At 44.9% G+C, this 22545-nt stretch overlaps 1 protein-coding gene across 1 annotated transcript in view; it reads left to right on the top strand.

The window, feature by feature from the left end:
• The window catches only part of ALK (ALK receptor tyrosine kinase), a 634712-nt gene that overhangs the window by 194166 nt on the left and 418001 nt on the right, over nucleotides 1-22545 (top strand). The window contains exon 3 of the mRNA XM_037146752.2: nucleotides 16864-17028. Within this exon, the coding sequence (XP_037002647.2) occupies nucleotides 16864-17028 (165 nt within the window). The remainder of the gene's footprint in view (nucleotides 1-16863; nucleotides 17029-22545) is intronic.

The raw sequence follows: 22545 nt of genomic DNA, 5'->3' as shown, positions 1-22545 counted from the left end.
ATTGGATGTAATGGTTACTTGCATTTTGACTGTGATTTTCCAGAAAAAGGATTCTAACCAATGAGTGTTTTAAATAGTGCTGATCTCCTGAGAGAAGATTGTTATTATGAGGGTCACTGATCTCCTGGGACCCTCAGGTGACTCCCTTACATTTGGTATCTATCTCCTTGAAGGTGCCTAAACATGTTTCTAGATATTATTTCAGTTCATTTGATTCTGCAATAACCTCAGTGATAATGAGGCCAAGTCTCATTCCATTTTAACAAATGGACAAACTGAGCCTAATAAGATCACATGGAGTAGATTCCCTAACTACAAAACCCAAATTCTTTCCTTATGTTCCCTTTGTCTCCCAGGGATCTATCCGCCTTCTCAGCCTACTAGGTCCTATCCTCAGAGCCCTCAGAAGGCCATATTCCCATCAGGTAGGATCCCTTTTTCCCTGCTCTCATCCCAACAGCTCCCAGGAGCTGGGCCTCTGCAGAGGAGTGAGCAGCTCTGGAGGAGAGCTGATCTATTTCCAGGTGGACATTTTTTCTTCTCTCGAACTCCTCTAGAATGAGCCCCGCAAGGGCAGGCACTGAGCTGTGTTTGCTCCTCGCATTACCCCATCACATGGAAGACACGCGTAAAGGTGGTGCGTGATAAGTGAACACAGAAGGCTTCCAGGATGGAACTCACTCATCAGGCCTAATTCAATGAAATGTTGATGAACCTGGTACAGCGCTGAGTTCTGGATCCCTTGTGGGCATATTTACCTGTTCCAGACACTCAGTCTCTGCCCTCGAGCCTGAGCTTTCTAAAATGCACCTAACAGAGATTTTTCCACTCACTGCCGTCCCTCATCCATAATGCAGTTAGTCTCGGCTAATAATAGCTGTACCTTTCATTTAAAACTTAAAAACATAAATGCATCAAAAACCCTAAGGCAGTTTAGGATTACGCTCTACTGGGGTGCTCCCTCTCAGGCCTGAGCCTCCCCAGTGGGAGAGGAAGATCAGTAGTTGTCAGGAAATTCCAGACAAGAATGATTTCTTGATTTTATTTAACCCAGACATTGAATGTCATCTTGTAATAAGGGCAAGTGTCTATACATAATTGAAATATGGCCCCTTGTATCATTATTGCCTTTTAACTAGATTCGTGGTTAAAACTAATCTTTGGAAAAATTTTGAATTTGCTTTTCAAGTCATTCAGTATCTCCACAGAATGACAACTTTTATAAAATGCAGAATTTTCAAAAAAGTCAGGTTAACCTCCTGCACGACACAGAGGACATTGCACTTACTCTCTGTGGGGTGTCCAGAAAGGAGGTGCAGGTCGAGGGGAGAGCTGAGCTAGTGCTGTCTCTCGCTGGTTGGCCCTGATACACCTCCTTCCTCTCCCTGGGCCTCCTCTTTCTCATCTGTATAATTAGGGCGGAGGGGCAAAGGAGTAGATCTAGAGGGTTCCCAAGGTCCCTTTCAGGCTCTGCCTGGCTCCCAGAACTCTTATGATTTTCCTTCTCAAGAGAGGAGAGGAACTACTTTGTTGGCCAGACATTGCTGAGACACTCCACGAGGATATCAAAGTGGGCACCATTATTGCTATTGGCACACAGGTTGGCAAGAGCCGATGCATCGTTTCTTATTATATTTCATACAACTGAGTCCAAATTAAAGACCCACCTACCCCCACCACCCCCTCTGTATGCCTGGTCCAGTACCAGGTGCTGGAGGTGATATAAATACAAAAATGACTAAGACTTGCCCCTGCTCTCTCAGAGCTCAGAAAACAGAGAAGCAATTCTGTAGGCAGCTAGACTCATTGCTCCAACGAGCACCTCTGGGGACTCACCCCAGAGCACCAAGGCTGAGGACTCACCCTGCCACCCACTGCAGAGCAAACTAAAGGCAGGGTTAGGGCCAGACAGGGTTCCGCCTACGTCTCTCTATGAACCGAAGAGGCCACCAGGCTCCATGGTGATAAATCCATACCTTTCCATTGCCTACCATGAAAGACATTTTAAGAAATGTTAGCAACTTCATTAATTTTAAGTCTTCAAACTTAGGCAGACAAATTTGACTGGGAAATTGCCGCCTGAAGGGGTAGTTCTTCAGACAGTGAAAAGTAATCAAGTCTCTGCAAGTCAATGCGGGCACTTGAGTGATAGAGCTTTGTGCCCGGCTGGCTGTTCTCACCTGTCTTCCGGAGGGGAGGAGCCAGGAGGGGTGACCAGAGCGGACATCACCAGCCTGGCCACAGGCCTCCTGACGCACAGCAGCAGGCCAGCCCTGTCGGGCAAGCTGTCCAGTCCTGTACTGAGTGGGGCTTTCTTTTCACAGGTGCTTTATGAGAAGAGACAAAGTAGAGAGGGGCCAGTAAGATTTACTCAGCCTCAGTCTATAATTACCCGCTTGGGGAAAAAGTTTGACCTACCTTTTTGAAGGCTCCCTATATTTCTTCTAACTTACACTGGGGCCTTTTATGTTGTGTAAAATATATTCTCTTCACTGGCATTTGGTATCGGATTTTAGCTCGGTGGCCTCCTGTCTTCAATGACAGAACCTGCTAATTTCATCACAGGAAAGCAGAGAGCTGCCCACTCATTCCCCTAGGCTTTGAAGGAGGGAGGACATCTGAAAAAAGGTTTTTTCCTTTTATCATCAACTCTGATGCCTGAAGACTTATTTATATGCTTGACTACAAGGACTGGGCTCTAACTACCCACCCAGGTAAAAATCCATTCCATCCATTAGCTCCAGGTGCTGAAAAATTAAGGCCCCTGTGGGGTTTGATGACTCATGGGGGCCATGGAGTTCTAGAGCCACAGAACAGATGGTGTCCGGACCAACCGTAATTCATGTTTGGGCGCTCTGGGTGTGGGAACATCAGATCAACATTTGAAACCAAATAACCAAAGGTTCTGACCCGAATGAAGAGGAGAAAGAGAATTTTCATATGTTTTAAAAAAAGTTTGATACTTTACAAAACTCTTTCATACCCCTTTTTAAACTGAAGCTTGTTATAAAATTGTGGTAGGTGGATATTATTTTACATAACATTTTTATAGAAATGTAAACTGAGGGCCAGAGATGTTTGGTAATGTGCTCCCAAGCTATGGAGCAGGTGAACAGGTAGAAAAGACTGAACCCAGGTTTTCTGACTCCAAGTTGAGTGCTCTTTCTACCACATCATGACATTAATTCAAAGATGAAGTCTCCTCTAAATAAGAGGGCTCTCTCTTCCTAGACAACCTGATGTTTGGCCTGAATGACAAGTCTGATATTCAAGATTTGGGCAGCAGTAGGACCAAGACTTGATGTCCCTGAATTGAGACTGTCTCTGGTAGGCCAAGTAATTCACCTCTTCGTAAACATGGGGACAGGCCCCCAGGCACCATGGTCCATCTCCTCTTCCCCACCATGGACTGTGGTCTCCTAGTACCTGGGAATGTGATCTTATTTGGAAGCAGGGTCTTTGCAGATGCAGTTGAGTCCACCCATACTGGATTAGAGTGAGCGCTAAGTCAGCATAACTGGTACCCTTATCATAAGAGTAAACAAAGACACACACAAACACAGGATGGATACCATAGACAGATGGAGGCAGAAATTAGAGCCATGCATCTACAAGCCCAGGAATGCTGAGGGTTGCTGGCAGTCCCCACAGGGTACGAGGCATGGGGCAGATTCTCCCCTAGAGCCATCGAAGAGGGCCTGGCCCTGATGACACCTTGATTTTGGACTTCCGGTCCTCCAATATCCAGGACATTAACTCCCGCAAAAGAAGGATTCCTCCCAACACCTCAGCATCAGGGCACAACAAAGTCCTTGTTGGACTTTAAATAAAACTTCTATTAAAACTTTGTCTGCTTTCAATCCCAAGGGCCCGTCCAATTTAGGTACTGGTGCTTTAGGAAAGAAAGAAAAATTATTAGACTTTTTAATTACTTTCCCTGCTGTTGCTACCACTATCACCTGTCCTGTTAATATATCAATTTCTTTGATTGAAAATATTGGGTAAATTAAATCTATTTCTCCTTCAAAAAAAAAATCAACCTATCACAGAACCAAAAATGGAAAACCAAAAGGCCTTCCAGTCCCCTGTAGGATTTGCTTCATAGCTCTGACAGGAAGTCAGTTTGATCCCATTTCTGAAATCACATATTTAACGTGGCTGGCCACGTTCAGCCATTCCACCCTCCAGAGCCTGGAATTGGTGAAAAGCAGCTCCCAGCTCCCTTGTGGACCATTGTCAGTGCCGAAAGCTTTCTTACCAATTCTTCTGCCCTGATCGGCCAGGCCTTTTTGTATTCTCTTCCATCCCCACTCCACCGAGCTGGGAAATCGAGTTCTTTCCTACTCCATGCTACTGCATTTTTATCTACAACATGGTAAGCAAAAGGCTTCTGGGTGCCATCGCCATGAAGGCTGAGTCCCAAAGGGAACAGCAATGCAAGGAGTCATACCAGAGCAAGAGCAGGGAACATCTGTCACCCTGAGGACCACTGGCCCCGCTGAAGCCAATGAACTCAACCCATGGAAATAAGTAAAAAGCAGTTGGCTCAAGGAGAGGCTTGTTTAAAATGCTCCACTTGCTCATATCTTGTACCTTTAAAATGAAGAAACAGATCCACTCAATAAATACCAACAATTACTTCTGTCAGTGACAGACTGAATAAAAAGAAGACAGGAAACAAGTCAGATTAAAATATAATAAATGATTAACCAGCTGACACAAAGACAAGAAAAACAAGTCAGAAAGAGATCCATTTAAAACAATTGTCACAGCCACAGTGGGAAAAGCATCAACGAAAGGGAAAGAAAGAGAGGGAGGCATGAGGGACAGAGAAAGAGAAACCGAGAGCAAGAGAGACAGACAGTCATGGAAAGGATCGCTCGGGGCTGGCTGGGCTTCTGTCCATGTATTCGCTTTCCTGATGGCATGGTCTCAGCTTTCATACCTGGGCAGGTGGCTCCCAATTTTGTCCTCCCTCCTGAAGGTCACTTTTGCATCCTCACCTACATGCATTATTCCCCTTAGTGTGCCTCTGACGCCACAAAGAACGGGAGGATGGGGATGCACGTACTCTGAGCACCAGAGGTTTGCCTGCTTTTGCTCTAGGCAGAGCAGTGATCAAGGGCAAATGGACACACTCCCTTCCCTCGAGGAGCTCTCAGGGGGGGAAGACCTGCCTGCTGTATGACAAGTGCAGTCACAGAGGCATGTTCAAAGCTTTCTGGAACTCAGCAGGGGTCAGTTCCATAGAAGACGGTCTGGAGGTGGGAACCACTGGGCTGGGCCTTGGACCCCAGGGACAACCGAGACCAGTGAGAAGGGCATTCCAGGTGGAGGGAATGAGTGTGCAAATTGATGGAATTTTCAAAATAACACTAGAGTGGTATCATCCCCCTCTTGAAATCTGAGAAAATTCTGATTTATCCAGGGAATGGTTATTTCCTGACCATTGCAAATTCCCAAAGATTGGATGATGCCCATTCTCACAAAACCTGGAGCTTCCCTGATGTGTCTTTCCAACCAAATCATTTTTGTATTTTATCCTTTTTATGCCCCAAATGTAAACTAGGTCACATGATAAAGCAATCATGGATGAGTCTAATGTACCTAACCAAAAAGCAGAGAAGATGTTAAATGCCACATTTATCTCTTTCTTCCTTTCTTCCTTCAATCCTCCCCCTTCCCCTTCTTCCCTCCTTCCCTCCCCCTTTCCTTCTCTCTTTCCTTCCTTCCACCATTCATCCACTCATCCAATGAGTGTTTACAGATTGCCAAGCTCTTGCCCCTGCTCCTCATAGAGATTCTAACCTAGTTCACTTTTTTTTACTGTTGTTCAGTTTATAGTTGTCCCATCTTTTCCCGCATTGCTCTCCCCAGCCCCACCCACCCCCTACTCCTACGGTCAATCCCCACCCCATTGTCCATGCACGTGGCTCCTTTATACACATCCCTTGACTTGCCCCTTCCCCTTCACTTTTATCACCAGTCTAAGATGGTCCCAAACAACTATCTGAAAAGTGCTTTTTAAATACTTGTTGTGTGATTGGGTTTTTGGTTTTTGGTTTTGTTGTTCCATTATAGTTTTCCTCCATTGCTCTCCCCTGCACCCCGCCCCCTATAGTCATTCCCCACTCCATTGTCCCTGTCCACAGGTCATGTGTACCTGTTTGTTGATTAGACCCTTTCCCTTCTTTCTCCCTTGTTCCCCTTCCCCCTCCCCTCTAGTCACTGTCAGTTTGTTCTTTATTTCTGTGCCTCTGGTTCTGTTTTGCTCATTTGTTTGTTTTGTTCATTAGGTTCCTCGTACAGGTGAAATGATATGCTATTTCTATTTCACCACCTGGCTTATTTCACTTGGCATAACGCTCTCCATTTTCATCCATGCTGTTGCAGTGTAGGATTGTTTCATATGTGTGCACAGTACCCCTGGGTTTGAGGAACCACCAAACCTAACAGGAAGGTTTGCTTGGCAAACAAGGCTTTTCAGTTTTAGCAGAGATATAGTAGGCCTGTTAGTTTTAGAAGAGCTCCTTTCTGAAAACCCTATAGTGAGCATTCACAGCTCACAGCTGGTGACCACACTGACCCCAAATTTTAATAGCCTGCAGGTTATGGACCTTGCTTTCCCCATTTTGTCCCAAGGAAGGTTATACAATGTCCTTCTGCAGCGCTTTCTGTGACTGATGTCACAGTTTTCCTCATATCTTAGTTATTCACATCCTCAAGACACCATGATTCCTAGACTGTGAGCTCTTCGGGGTCAAGGAGTCCACATCTTGTTCCATTTTGCATCCCCAGGACTTAATCCTCACTTTACAGACTGTTTTGTCCTCAGTAGGGTTCTTAATAAATATATAATAGATGAAACTGCAACATTTGCTGAACAATCCAGGGGCAACCTAGGAGTGTATGCAGGTCTCTCAATTCTCAACCTGGACCTTTTCAGCCCCTGAGGGTATCTGTTTCATTAAAAAAATAGGGATGTTCCCAACAGCCCTCTCTTTCCTAAAGTCATATAATTTGTTCCAAGAAAGACATATGGCTAAGGGGAAAACAGTAGTTGGGCTGACATACTTTGGTTTAGAATCCAAAGCTGTGACTTTAACTACTATGGGAAATCTTATGTTTTCTCTTAATCTAAAAAAGCGTATTCAGTAGGCAGGAGTGAGCTGAGAAGTTTTTGTTTTGACAGCTTTGGGACATCTGAGGTATTTATTATATACAGAGTGTTTCTAACCAACTTAGAAGACATGTGGCCAAAGCATATGCAGGAAAACGACTGATCAAGAGTGAGAAAAACGAGAGGAAATCCTCTTAAAGTGAAATGTTTTGTCAAGGGCAACCTTGGATGCAAAACTTGATGTTAGAGAAGACCTCTGATTAATAGCACTTTAGCCCATTTGGGTAGACGACTAGTACGATTTGTCCGGGGGAAATCCACAGGCGTTGTGAGCTGTCAGGACCCGCAGCTGTCTGGTCAAATAGTCTCATCTGACAAATGGAGAAGTTAGGCACAGAGAGGTCAGCGCCCTGCCTGAGGCTGGCCGTCTGTTTGGCAGAGCCCGCCTGTAATCCCTCCAGAGCAGAAGCACAGGTCACAGGTCCTGTTTTCTCAGACTTGGACCACAAAGCATTTCCTCATGCGTCACTCCCATCTATTGCTTTACCCATCCCATCACTTGAACTCCAAGCCGCCACCGGCCCAGTGGGCTTGTGCTATCCCAAGGGTTGCATGTCAGTATTGTCCTGGAATGGATGAGCCCAGGCCCAGGCCCAGGCCCAGTCTAGTTGCCTCATTGTCATTTGGAGAACTTCTTAAAAACAAGATCCTGGGTTCTGGGGACTGTAGGATAGGTTTGGGAACCACAGGCCTTTGATTCAACTCTTTACTGCATATTTCGATCTCCTTTGTAACATCCAAGCCAGTGGTCTTCTAGCCTCTGTCTGAAGGGAAAGAGCAGAACAGTGGGGAAGAAACTTACACTGGGAGCCCAGATGTGGAATTCATTTCCAGTTCTGAGTCTTGGGAGTTATTTATTACCTTTAGCCAGTAAACTACTCTTTTGATTCTGTCTGTCATCTGGAAATGGGAATGGTCATGATTCCTAACAGCATCTTTGTAAAAATGATGAGGACAGATATCCATGTCTCCAGAACACAGGTGCCTGCTGAAGAGAACTGAGGCTCATTCCTGTGAGAGGCCAGTAGAATAGCCTGTGTTTTGGTGGCATGGCTCTACTGCCAGAAGGTTTTCCCTTTAAACTCTTTAGTCCCTAGTTTTGCCCTTTGCACCCTGAAAGCACTTCACCTTTAACCATGATACTATCCAAGCTAGGATTCGATCCTGTTCCAGCTTCAAAGTTTTTATCACTACACAAAAATAAACAATACTAGTTCTCTACCTGCCGGAAATAGCCTTATTTTTCTTCTATTCTTAACAAAAATTCTAGCTAAACTTTTACCATCTATAGAAATCCTTTGACTCTTCAAAAGGCAGTCTAGAAGTTGTCTGCTCCGTGAGCCTCTGTCCCTGCTCCCCCCAGGTAGTAAGTCTCTTCTGTTCTACTTCCCATGGTCTCACTGTGTCTACTTATGATAAGAGTCAAGTGTAAGTAAGTCCATCTCCTCCACTGGACTTGGAATTCTGGAAGGGCACAAAGTCCATCCTTGAGCAACCTGGTATCTGTTGTTTTTTTGAGATTGGCAGCAGAGAAGAACTCCATATTCATCTCCAGCCTCCAGGAGATCCTCACCAGCAGAGACAGAGGAGTAAGTGGGCAGGACTGTTTGGTATGTTCTGAGGTATTGACGTTCTGTGTCCAACAGCCTCCTCTGGCTGTTGTGGATACGACACCACTCAGACCTGTCACCCTACCTCCTGGTTTCAGGAATGACCTCATTGGGATGGATGTCAGGCTGAGCAGTCTGCGTACTACTAGAGTTTCTATCAGGCCTCCTTCATTCTGTTAAGAACCCCACATGGCTGGTTGCTTCCATGGATGCTTCCTGGAAATCACAAGCAGAGAACTGGACTGGAAGCCCAGACTGAGGTCTGGTCCCCACTCTCTGACTTCCCCAGGCCCCAGCTATTCCAGTGTAGCCAAGTCACGTCACCTTCCTAAGCTTCAGTTTTCCCATCTGTAAAATGAGAAGGCTAGGCTAGTAACTTTAGAATGCCTACGGTTTTAATTATTTTCACTTTTCTGTTTTTGAATGAAGAGCAAAGCCCCATTTGCTTATTCTGTAACATTGTTATGGTCACCAGATAAGAGAAGTAAGAATTAAGCTTTTGGTGCCTATCTCCCACCATGTAGGCATGCGTGCTAAACAGCCTCTCCCAAGACTGTCTTCCAAGGCTGTGTTTATATAATTGATTCATTGAAGGAGACTTGCCCCTTCTTCACTGCAGCTTGATTATAAGTGAGCTAAACAGATGTTTTGAATTGGGTGGTTGGTTCCCAGATGCATTCTAGGGAGCAAGCTGGTGGGAAGTGAATGATTTCAGTTCCAGGGCCCCAGGACAAATGAAGAGTGGCTGTGGGAGGGGTCAGGCAGGTGCCAGGTTTGGTGCTTAGTTTTATGAAGTGAGTGACCAGATGTTGATGACAGCTGCTGGGTTAATATCAAAAGTGACTGGTGGACTAAGTGCCCCTTTAGGAAACAACCTAGAAAGGGAGGCGTAGAAGCCCCTAATTATTCAAGTCTAGGCAGAAAGTCAGAACTCTTGGGATCCCGCTGACCAACCAACTAGAGCCAAGCCACAGAACTTGTTTCAGCCATCTGCCCACAAGGTAAAATTGGTCTTAGAATGGTAGAGATGGAGGAGAGAGAATCATTTTATTTCCTCCCTTTATTTTTTTCAGATGGGGAACTAAGGCCTAGAGAGGTTAAGTGGCTTACTTGAAGTAATAGCACAGAGCCAGGGCTAGAATCCAACTCTTGTTATTCAAGGTCTAGTGTGACTTCACTTCCAAAGGGAAGCTTGATCAACACATCAAAAAGCAAAGCTTGAGTAAGGAGTTTCAACAAGGATGGACATAGTCTCAGCTTTCTGCCTTCAGTGCTGGGCATGTGCCCAGGAACTCTCCTCTGCTGTGGCTGATCCCTGGAGCCACCTGAAGAGCCAGTGATGGCTGCCATCATTTCAGTCTAAACTGTGTGTGAGTCACTGCACTAAGTACTTCGTGTACGTCCTGCATTTCATCCTCCTCACAGTTCCCTGAGATGGTCACTGCTTCAATCCTCATCTTACAGATGAACAAATGAGGCACAGAGAATTTAGATAATTTGCCCTGAGATACACATCTAATAAAGTGGCAGAGCCAAGCTTTCACCTTGAACAGCCTGGCTGCACACAGCATGTGTGCTCCTAAGTTCTCCAGGGGACACCCCGGAGTGTGGATGTGAAGCAGAGCAAGGGAGGAGGACACCTGTTCTAGTCGGTGTTTCCTGGGTCCTCCAAGGTGAGTCAGGTCAGCTTATCCCTCAGTTCCTAGTGGTAAATCCGAGGCTCTGTGAGACCCAGGTGGTAAGGACATCCATACACAGTGTCTCATAGTTAAGAAAGCACTTCCACATTCACTTCCTTATTTGTTTGTCACAGCAGATATTATTTTTATCAGCATCATTATTGTGATAAACATCTCAGGTTTATACACGAGAAAACCAAGACTCCAATTGACCAAAAGTATAGGCCCACAGTTGGAAGAGTTTGCAAGAATTCTCTAGAGATCTTTCTTCTTCGCTCCTAAGCTGGGCTTCCTCTCCCTCTGTTCTCTCCTCATCTTCTGTCCTGTGCACAGACCTGCTCTCTAGCAGGGAGCTTCAGCAGCCATCAAAAAGCAGCGGGTCAGCAGAAGAGTACATCTAGGATGCAAGAATCCAGCAAGCTCTACTGGAGATTATTTGAGCTATTGAATTATGGGGAGATATTTGAAACCTAGCCATGTATAAGTTTTTGCTAGCCTATTCCAGAAAATTATATTCTAGATTTTGAGAATTTTCCTAATTCTTTAAGATACTATTTGCTTGTTGTTGCCCACAGCTTCAAATAAATCATCATCATTGTCACAATCACAGGGTTAGGAACAGGATCTTACTACTAATTTTGCAACCCACATTCTGTGCATCCTTACACAAACTCCAGCATGTCTCTGGACCTCACTTTCTCAATGTCAGATGGTCTTCAAGGTCTCTTGTGACCCTGAAAGTTAATGATTGGGAAGTTGTGGAGATTTGCTTAAGAAAAGGGGACTTTGCCTCAGAATAGGTGATAGCTTAGGAAGTACCCTTGAGCTGGGCATAGTCTTTAAGGACTGACAGTGTTTTGAGAATGCTAATTTCTGGGGCTCCGAATAATAAACTGTAGCTTCAAATATGAAGCTCTGTTATGTGACCTCTAAGAGAAATGCATCATTCACCTATAAGAGAATTGCCACAGGGGCATGATGCTTCATGTGGCTCTTTGTTGAATATACAAATCAGGGTTGTCAGGAAAACATTGACATTTGTATATGTCAAACACGAAGCAATCCAGCCTTGGCTCAACCATGCTGGTGAACTGAGCCTGAGGAAGTGAAATCTGGTGGTTTAGTACCTGGTGTCCAGCCTGGGCCAGGCCCAGGGCTGCCTGAGAGGGTGGCATTCTGCAATGCCTCCACAACTAGTAGAAATGACTACCACACTGTGTCGAAGGGACTCTCTGACCAGCCGCATGACCCTGGAGAATCTTTTTTCTTGCCTGGGTCTTGGTTTTTTTCATCTGTCCAATGGGAGAAGCAGTTGACCTCAAATATTGTTTCATGTTTTAATAGCCTCCAACTCTGTGAATATCACCTAAAGACAGACATGCCAACCTTCCCACAGTGCACCAAAACACTAAGGGAATGGTTGCCTTCCATCAGTTGGAATGCCCTACATAAACACTGCTCCTCATGGTAAACATGAAGTGTGTTCACAGTGGGCATGGCTGTGTGCGTTCTGAGCCAGCTCACATGCATTGGGATCTCTCCATTTTGAGCACATGCATCGTCTCACTGAGTCCTCCCAGCAGTTCTGGGAAGTTAGGCTGATGTAACTGGGGCTCAGAGTGAGGGAGGAAGTACCCCCACACCCCACAGCTGACTGGTGGCAGAATTGTAACCAAATTGTAGGCTTTGTGCTCTGTCCCTAAGGAAGAATCACAACAATACTAAGGTCACCTAATGAATAACACATATGGGCACAGATACATAGGAAAGGATTGTAGGGCGGGGTGGTACCTTAGAGACCACCGTTTAACAAGTGAAGAGTGTCAAGCCCAATATCAGGGCCATCTGAATTCTGGCAGTTAAACATGAGGTCAAAAACTAACTAGAGATAGGCAAATAACCCCAGGACAAAAATACAATCATGTTGCCATGTTTTAAACTAGTAGCACCCCTGATAATTCTCTGTTTTCAGATGCAAATCCCCTGGCCAAGTATCCAGTTGGATAAACTCCGATGGCCATAGAAACCTTGCAGACCCCACCCTCACTTCACCCTACTGGGACCCCTAGCCTTACCCAAGAAACATAGCAGATGTCCTGGAAAATGTCAGAACACCCAGAGGGAACATTGAGCCCTGGGCCTCACTGTACATGTAGCCTTGGCTTCCTGAGTCATATGTCCACTGGGGTTAATACTCGCGTCTTAGAGATGTGTGCTCTGACTCACTCCTCACTAGAGCCGCAAGTTCCACTTTATAAAGGTGGTGTCAGGTCCTTTAAGAGCAGCTCCAATGGATGCTCTGGGTTCGTCCTGCCTCCAGTTTGACCCTGCCTGTCCCTGCATGGGTTTAGTTGCTATCCTGCCTCATTAGAGGTCTCAACCCCTACTGGTGTCTGTGGCTCTGAATGTGGGGAGCTATTTCTGCTACCACTTTGATTCACAGTTCCCTGTTTGTGATACTGACATCAAGGCCTCAGGTGTCCCAGGGAAGAAGCAGATCAGTGGTAGTTTACTCAGTTACTTCCTGTCTTGGTCACTTTAGCTGTGACCAAGATCTGAGTCTCCAAAGTACACATCTCCCTGCTGTCCTTCTGTGGTGTCACAGATAGTGCCTGAAATGCAATACAATCTCCTTCACGTGGCTCAGGTTGGGACGGCCCCCATCTCTGCCTGGGAATGACCTTCACAGATGGAGGGCATCATAGAGGGTGCATACTCAATTTATCTTACTTTTCAAATGCACAAAACTAGACATAGAGAGGGGAATACACCTGCTGACGTCCTTCACCTACTGTTTGTAGGACTGAGCCTGGAACCATCCCACTGTCCTGCCAAGACCTTTCCCCTAACAGCACTTGGGTGTCAGCAGGCCAGCTCTTTCCAGGAGATTCCACGACTTCATTTTTCTTTCATGATGGAAGTAACTAGAAAGTGGGTTGTTGTGATTTCTACTATATGATCAGCAGGTTCTGGAAAGTGCGTCTTTTTCTCATTGTGTTTTTCAATAATTAGATTCTCCTCCTGGGTCCTAACTGGTACATAAAGTAAGGTCATGGTCCCAGGATTCTTCTGAAGGTCACTGTCACTTTGCAGAATGTGCCTGACATAGAGGAAATATTGACCTGTCCCCTTAGGGTAGTGGAGGAGCCTTCGCAGATCCGATGCAGTTGCAGACTTTGAGTCCAAATACCAAATCTAATAGTGGATTAAGATTTTGAAGCTGTAGAGGTATGGTGAAAAATACCTGGATTTCATCAGTATCCAGCCCTGGGTCACATTCTGGTTCTGCCTCAGGGTGGTTCTTTGCTCTTTGGGCAAGAAGAACAAACTTTCTGAGCCTCTGTTTTCTCATCGGTACAGAGAGGACATCATTTACTTCTTACTGTTGTTCTGCAAATGAAATGTAGTGACATCAGAAAATAGCTAGCATAGCCCCTGGGAGATAGTGGGGCCTCAGTGAGTGTTACTTCCCTATCCTTCCCTCGGTGTGGACCTGCCTGGGGTCACTTAAAGTGAAACACTGCGCTGAAGCCCTTGACCCGCCCTCCCCCCCAAGGCCCATATGTATAGCAGACTGGACAGTTCCAACCTCACAGGGACTGAGAGGAGGGTTAAGGAGAGAGACTCAGGGAGCACCCTTGGTCTAGAACCTCTGAAAAGACCTAAGGAAAATGAGACGTCCCCTGGTGTCCTCAGAGAAGACACATCCCGGGTAGTATCGCGCAAAAAGCAGTGAGCCTGGCTCGGGAGAAGGAACTCCGTCTTAATGTTATATGAGAAGTTAAATCAGAATGTAGAAAAGCCCAATTTAATTTCACTCAAAATGAGCAGTAATGTTAACTCCATTTTTATTTAAAACCAAATAGTACAGCTTTGACAGCTAAAGGGAAGCTGCCTCGGAGCAGGAATTTTAAAATGAACCCGTTTGATAATCGGAATGTCTGCCTGGCCTGTTTTGCTAGGCGGGGCCTGGTCCAAACAGAGCTGATTATTAGATTATTAGAGTTTCCGGAGTTCAAAGATCCCAACCCTGATTTGATACTCTGTTCTCTGTTTGTCTACAATATGTACACAGGCACATTTGTCAGGTACTGTCTGTGAATGCACACCATACCGCTCTCCCAAACAGAAGTAGGATGATTTTAAGTGGACGGAAAAAAAATCAAGATACAGGATGGGCCACAGAAGTTGAAGCTTTGAGAAAGATACCAATAGTTGTCCCTGTGGTTTGAGGATGGCCAGAAACTTTCTCTTCCATCTTCCAACTTGATCATTTCCTACTGGGGGTGGATCCTTTTGAGCCTTCCCAGAAGAGCCAGATATAGTGGCTATCCCTTTCATTATGAGGATATTTTTTATTTTACAGAGTACAGAATGTCACATCAGTTTTCTCCTTGCATTCTGCTATCAAAACCAGATGCCTGGCAACAAAGTCTTGGAGATTAAGGCAGCCTACAACTCATGGATACCAATTCACAGTGGCAGCTCAGCCCCTAGAGGCAGGCAGAAGGTCTTCAAGGCTGATAAAATATGCAGGCAGCAAGTGCCATGTCAACTCAGACAAGGCCTGTTTCAGCTTGCTGTTATAAAGGGGGCTGTCTGGGTCGTGAAGGGCAAGTGGTATTAACCTTAGGACCAGAAGAATGGTAGCTTCCAGAGAGCAGTTGGTACGTAAATCTCCACAGTCCAAGAAGCAGAAAAATGCTTAATAGAAGTGTAATATAAGAGACTTTTTTTCCTCTCCCTAAACTTAGATAGTTTGTCTGGTGTCAATGGGAATTATTTCACTCCTACTGCAGGGCAGGGCCAGCTAGCTGCCTGCAGGTATGACAGTCCAGCGGCCAACCGCCTCTGTTAGAACTGGCCCCACTTCTCGGCATTCTGAAATTCTCAGCACTGGACTGCTCTTGGAGAACAAGAGAGCAGTAGCCCCAGAATCAGCTATTAAGATGCACAATGATGACTGGGACTCCACACCCATTAGCACCATCTCACAGATGGATTTATCAAATTAGTTATAACCCTTCTGAGTGCAAGGATGTGGAACCTTTAAAAAGTTACATCAATACAGAGCTTTAGAAAACAGCCAGTCCAGTACTCCATTTGAGGGAGGAGCTGGAGGCCCAGTGAGGCTAAGTGGCTTATTAAAAGTGACCAGCAAATCAGGGGCAGGGCTGGAGCTGGAACACAGGTTTTACTGGGTTCCGGTTTCTAGAATCCTCTTATCTAAACCCTTGTTTTGCAGTTGAGTGTACCAGGTTCCACACATGAGGAGAGACTGGCTAAGCCTGGACACCACCAGACTCCCCCAAATTTCCAACCCAGTAGTTCATCCTTGATATTACATTCTTTCTTTCTTCACATCCCCATACTGAGGTGAGATGATGAAGTAAAAGGTAGACGAATAACTTGCATTTTGGCATGTGCTCTGTTGATGCATCAGCCAGCATTGGGAGCCCAGCAGCTAAAAAGTACTTCATCCACTTTGGGCAATGCACAATGAGTAAGGAAGGGAAAGAGAGGTGAGTGTATTCTAAAAGGAGGGCAAACATGGGATGATTTGGACACAGGGATGATTCTCCCCCAAAGAAGCCCAGAAGAAGGTCATAAAACATTCCTGGGGCATGGCCTCATCCTGCCTCTTTTTTCTATTTCTTCTTACCCAGTGACCTTTCCCATTCCTGCCCCAAGAGACTATAGACCTGGATTAGCTGGCGTAGCCTTGGCCCTCTTTTCTGCTGAGGGGTTGGAGGGTAGACAGGGCTACCTGGCAAACAGGGCTGTGAGTAAGACTGTCATTCCATTTGGCTCCCTCTTCTCAGACAGGGCAGGACCTGACTCAGATTTTTCCTGAGCATTGATGATGGACTAGGCTCATGAATATAGATAATGCATAATCCTATGAGTTCTGGCAGCAAACTCCAGAAGTAGTCATTATCACCCCTGATGTACAGGTGTGGAGATTTGAGTCCAGAGGAGTTCATTTGATTTCCTAGCATCACCCAGCTGGTAAACGGCGGGGCTAGACATAGATGCAGACCTACCAGGTTCCAAAGTCAGGCTCTGCCCACGTGACCTCAGGCCCTCTCCATGCCCCAGGCAGCCTCCTAGGATGTAGAACATCTAATGGTACAAGCTGTTAGCTCTTTTTTTTTTTACCTGCCTTACCTGAGGACACCGTCCATCATCTGAGTCATACAAAGAGCACCCTTTTTCTCTTGGTCTCTTTTTCACCAACATGGAACCCAGCCACCTGTGAAGTTGATAACTTGCCACCCAAGACAGGGTGAAGACTTGTAGGAGATGAAGGCCAGCTTCTGGGAGTGGAGGCGTGGGGCCAAAAAGTAACATTTGGGAAGCAGTGTGCTCCGCTGACCGCCAGCTCTTGTTGCAGGTCTGGAGTGCAGCTTCGACTTTCCCTGCGAGCTGGAGTACTCCCCTCCACTGCATGACCACGGGAACCAGAGCTGGTCCTGGCGCCGAGTCCCCTCCGAGGAGGCCTCCCAGATGGACCTGTTGGACGGGCCCGAGGCAGAGCATTCCAAGGAGATGCCCAGAGGTAAGGGCAGAGACCACTGCAAAGGGTTATGAATGGGTCAGGACCGGGCTGGAATGTCAATTTCTGTTTGAAAATTCTGAGATCTCCCCACCCCTGCTCTATCCGACTTCCTTTGAAACCTGCTTTTAATATCTGGGTCTCTCCATGTGTTCTTGGACCATGCAAGGAAGGAGAGGATGCAAGTCCAATTTCAAGATCAAGCCACCCTTTACTCTCTTATCAAGGAAAGAAAAATCCAGGATTTCAATACTCTCTTTTGTGCAGATTTCCCAACATACGACATAGGAGGAAGTGCTGATCTGTTTTGTCCATTTGGAACAGGGTTGCCAGATAAATATAAGGCACCCAGTTAAACTTGAGCAACAGATGATTTTTTCAAATAAATATATCTCATATAATAGTTGGGACATTACTTATACTTTAAAATTATTCTGATTATACTACAAAATTTCAAATTTAATTGAGTGCACTGCACTTTCATTTGCTAAATCTGGCAGTCCTAATTTGGAAGGTATTGTGTAACTAGATTAAATGTTAGTTTCAAAGCCATTAATGAAATTCAATCTACTTATTAACTGTGCGGGGTGCTTCTAATAGTCCTGAGCTGTCTATGAACATCCCGTTCTGAATTATCACGGGCTGGTAAAGACAGGCTTTGGGTAAATAGTAGGCATTTGTTAAACATTTGCTGAGTTTTTAGGGAGAGATGTGGAGACACTAAGCCCGATTCCTGCCTTCAGGTCTCTCTAAGGCAAATCTGAGAGTTTCTAATTCCTTGGACCCAGAAAACTGCTGACTATGTTTCTGACTCTTAGGAAGAAATAGTAATTGACATGGTCCTTTCAGTTTGCAAAGCCCTTTTGCCTCCACTCTCACACTGGATTCCAGTTTTATGGGGGAGACCATGAAGACGAGGAGGCTAAGGCTCGGAGAGAGGAGGTGACTTACTGAAGATCACACAGCTTGTATGTGTGAATCCAGGTGTAGATGTCTGTTGTGGTGTGTCCTAGACAAGGACACTTGCTACCACATCGTGTTTCTTCTTTGCAGAAAAAGTTGCAGCCAGAGCTTGCCCTGGGCCCCTTTCGTGGGGGCAATTACCCTAGACTCATGTTAGTGGGCATTTAACAGGAATAGGGCTCAAGAAGCTCACAGGGGTCGTTGGAGGTAGCACAGAATTACCTGATGCTCTCAGGCTTCTGCATCAGCCCTGAACCCTTGAATCCTACAGACTCTCCTTTTCTTTTGCTATGACTCTCTTGAAGTTGCCTGACCTTGATTTATATAATAAGCCACTTTCACCAGGATATCGATGTATAATGTAGGATGCGTGTTTGTAGGTAGGTGATTGGCTTTTGACTCAGTAGTGCATCCAGATCTTCTGTTATAAAGTTATAAAAATCACTGCATAGGCCCTGGAGCCTGAAATTCTGATTCGATACATCTGAGGTGGGTCTAGAGAAATCTGTGTATTTTTTTTTTAGATTTTTATTATAGAAGTTAGCGTGTGCAAAAAAAGATATAACATATGCATGGATTAAAGATTACGATAAAGTCAACACTTGTATTCTTACCACCAAGTGTAAGAATTTGAATGTTGTCCATCCTTTTATGATCTCTTCTGTCCTTCACCTAGATCAAAAATCTCTTCCTCCCTCAGAGGTAACCACTGTTCTGTATTTTGTGTTCATCATTAACTTGCTTTTTTTTATGGCCTTACCACTTATGTTTGTAGCCCCAAACAACATATGGACTAGATTTGCAAACTGTTATACCAATTGGGATAATACCAATGAAATCATTTTTGTGATTTCTCTATTTTGATGCATGCCGCTGTGGTTCATTTGGTTTTTGAATCCATTGCATGAAAATACCACAGTTTATCTCTTCTCCTCTCATTAGACATTTGGGTGGTTCCCAGGTTTTTGCTATTACCAACAATACTAATGTGAGCATTTTTGTGTATATTTTGGTGCATGTGCGTGTCTAAGAGTTTTCCTAGAGCATAGATCTAGAAATGGGATTTCTGGGTTGTGGGGACAGCTTCCACTTTAATAGGTAATGCTGATGTCTTTTCCAAAGTGGGGGCACCAAGTCATACCCCCACTAGTGATGTGTTCATATTCTTCCATAGGACTGTGTGTTCTCACTGGCGCTGGTATTGTCAAACTCTGTCACTTTTGTTTGTGTGGTAGATAGAATAGATGATCTTATTACAGCTTCAGATTGCATGGGACTCTGTTTTATGTTATGTTTTTGTAAGCGTCTCAATTGATTCTGAGGCACCGCCAGCTTTGTTGTGTTGTTGATGTGAACCCCTTTCAGCTCACTCCCGTTCAACCTCCCCTAGGGACATCCCTGGCTCTCAGTCCCCAACTTGTAGAAATAGTCCTGCAGTGCGTACAGTTTTCATCTTTGTAGGGTTTTTTGATAGCTATTGTATTGTGATCACAATTCAGTGAGATCAGGAGAGAGAGAAACAAGTATCAATTGTATACATTTTGTGGAGTCAGACTTTATAACTTTGAAAGCTGGTGCTTTTCCAATTTTTAAACACTTTTTACAACAGTGCCAATTGATTGTGCACTGACGCTCTCTGCCCATTTCTCCTCCTCCATCCTGTCTATCTTGTGATCTCTGACATCTGCACTGTGATCACTGTGAGAAAAAGAAAGGAAGAAGGAGGGGAAGGAAAGACACTCACTTATCAGTGTGGAAATATACCATCAAATACGCCTCGATGTTTTTATGAAGCTGGGTCCCAAGAACCAGGGCATGTACTGAATGTGAACCTTTTCCCATTAGGTAAATCAGCCAAGATTGGAATATCTAGTTTTCAGTAATTGTTGCCACCTTCCATCTCTCTGAAAAATCATTGCTCTTCTAACGTGGTGGTATGTCACATCACTAAAGACGATGATGTGAGTAACCATGACAAATGCCACTGTGGAGACACCAGTCTATTTTATCAAATTCATTCGTGAACAAACACATGCAAACATAACTTGGGGAAATCTCGCCACTGTCAGAAAGCTTGTGTTTATTTTTCCTGGAGTCTAACAGGGGGATCTATACTCACATAGCCTTGATTGGTCTTAGAAACAAGGGCCCCACATCCCAGATTCCACAGGGACACTTCTGGAATGCCACTGAGAGGTGTTCAGAACTTTCAGTAACGGGTCGTTCATTCCTTTTTAAGTCAACTCATTTCATCACTACCTGTTCCCTGAAGTAGGATCATACCTCATAAAGCAGGCTGATGCATCTTTACCATATTTTCGGACCATAAGATGTGCCTAGGTTTTAGAGGAAGAAAATAGGGAAAAAAATTGAAGCAAAAAAACATGGTAAAATATTTAATAACATAAATAATATTTCACCAAAGTAAATGTAAACAGAACTCAATAGCAGCATTAACAACCATTATTCCTCCCAAATTTGGGGGGTGGAGGTGGGGAAGAAAATGTGTCTTATAGTCCGAAAAATACGGTAAGTCCCTTGACCATCAGAGAAAGAGGTAAAGGTGAAGAGTGAAGCAAAGACCTATTGCTAGTTCCCAGCTCTTTAGAATCTCACTTTCTTTGTCCTTTTGGCAGAAAGTTGCCGGTGGTAGAGATAAGAAGGAGTGATGAGTGCCCTTTAGACTGGTGTCGTCGCTAGAGTTTTTTTTAACTGAACATTTATTGGTTAGATGGTATTTAGACTCTGTTGCCATATTTCTTGTCAGGAGATATAGAAGGGCCAGAACAAAGCAGTGAGATAATACCAATCATAGATAATGAACTGTAAGATTATAAATTCTGCATGATTTTAATTTATGGCCCCTGTAGATGAGAATAATAAGGGAGATACAATTCAGAGCAGCAAGATAATAAAAAGTGATGATCTTGATGGAACACAATATTATAAATTAATAAAGTCTTAAGGAATCATCAGGTTGATGAATTCTATGACTTTTCAAGAAGTCCCAGGGGCATATTTGATTTCTGCTACTTCCAGTGTTTTGGAATATAGTCAAAGGAACATGTCTTTCTTCTCCAGAAAGACAAGATTTGGATCTCTAGCACGAAGCCTAGCTTTACATTGGAAAGCAGATTAGTAACCCCTCCTCAGAGGTCCTCCCCAGCCCCTCACTCATATGCAGAAAGAATGGGAGTAGACTCAGTGGCAAGGGGCTGACTCTTCCTGTATCAACTCAACTTTCATCTGGGGCACTGTGTCTCAAATTTTTGTTTTCAGTTGAAGACCTAGGTAGAGAATTCTGCTACTGAGATTCTTCTGCTAGGACTTCTACCAAGATGGAGGTGTAGGTGGAAACATTGTGCCTTCTTGCACAACCAAGTTTAAAAACAACAAAGTTTTAGCAACAAAAATGCAGCCAAACCACAGAAAATTGAACTATATGGAAGTCTGACAACAACGAACCCTTCAGCCAAACCTGTAAGAGGGGCAGAGCCAGAAGCAGAGCGGGGTCGGGCAGGAAAGATCCACCGGACCAACCTGGGCGTGCAACCCAGGTGTGCAGGCAGCTGTGGGCGGATCTCAGGTGGAGTGGCAGTGGGCAGACCCAGTGAGGGTGCAAGGCGGCAACCCACTGAGGGCTGACCACAGTCACACATTTTCGCACAGATAAACCAGTGAAGGAGTGAGCAGTGAGACTGACCCCAAAGGCCCCAGCAGCAGGAAGCAGCAGGAAGCAGCAGAGAGGACTGCCATTGTCCCTCTCTGATCCCGCCTCCACATACAGCGTCACAAACCAGCGACCTGGGAGGCCCTACCCTGGTGAACACTTAATGCTCCGCTCCTCATACGTAACAGAAGCGAACAGAGCAAAACATTATGGCTCAAGAACTCAAAGCCCCAGAGCCCATAACTCTAAGCAACCAAGAAATAGCCAAACTTTCAGATGCACAGTTCAAAACACTGGTGATCAGGATGCTCACACAACTGGTTGATTTTAGTCACAAATTAGAGGAACATATGAAGGCTAAACTAATTGAAATGCATGGAAATGCACAGGAAACCAATAGTAATGGAAAGGAAACTGGGACTCAAATCAAAGGAGTGGACCAGAAAGAGGAAAAAAATGATCAAACAGAAAAGGATGAAGAAACAAGAATTCAAAAAAATGAGGAGAGGCTTCGGAACCTCCAGGACATCTTTAAATGTTCCAACAGCCAAATTATAGGGGTACCAGAAGGGGAAGAGGAACAGCCACCAGTGGAAAACTTATGTGAACAAATAATAAAGGAGAAGTTCCCCAATCTGGCAAAGGAAATAGACTTCCAGGAAATCCAGGAAGCTCAGAGAGTCCCAAAGAAGTTGGACCCAAGAAGGAACACACCAAGGCACATCATCATTACATTAGCCAAGATTAAAATGAAGGAGAGAATCCTAGAAGCAGCAAGAGATAAGGGGACAGTCACCTACAAAGGAGTTCCCATCAGACTGTCAGCTGATTTCTCAAAAGAGACCTTACAGGCAAGAAGGGGCTGGAAAGAAGTATTCCAAGTCATG

This window comes from Artibeus jamaicensis, unplaced genomic scaffold, assembly GCF_021234435.1.
Source record: "Artibeus jamaicensis isolate MK-2021 breed Jamaican fruit bat unplaced genomic scaffold, CSHL_Jam_final contig_465, whole genome shotgun sequence".
In the NCBI taxonomy this organism is placed as follows: Eukaryota; Metazoa; Chordata; class Mammalia; order Chiroptera; family Phyllostomidae; genus Artibeus; species Artibeus jamaicensis.
The sequence above is the reverse complement of the archived record's forward strand: the minus strand, read 5'-3'. Positions and strand labels throughout refer to the sequence as shown.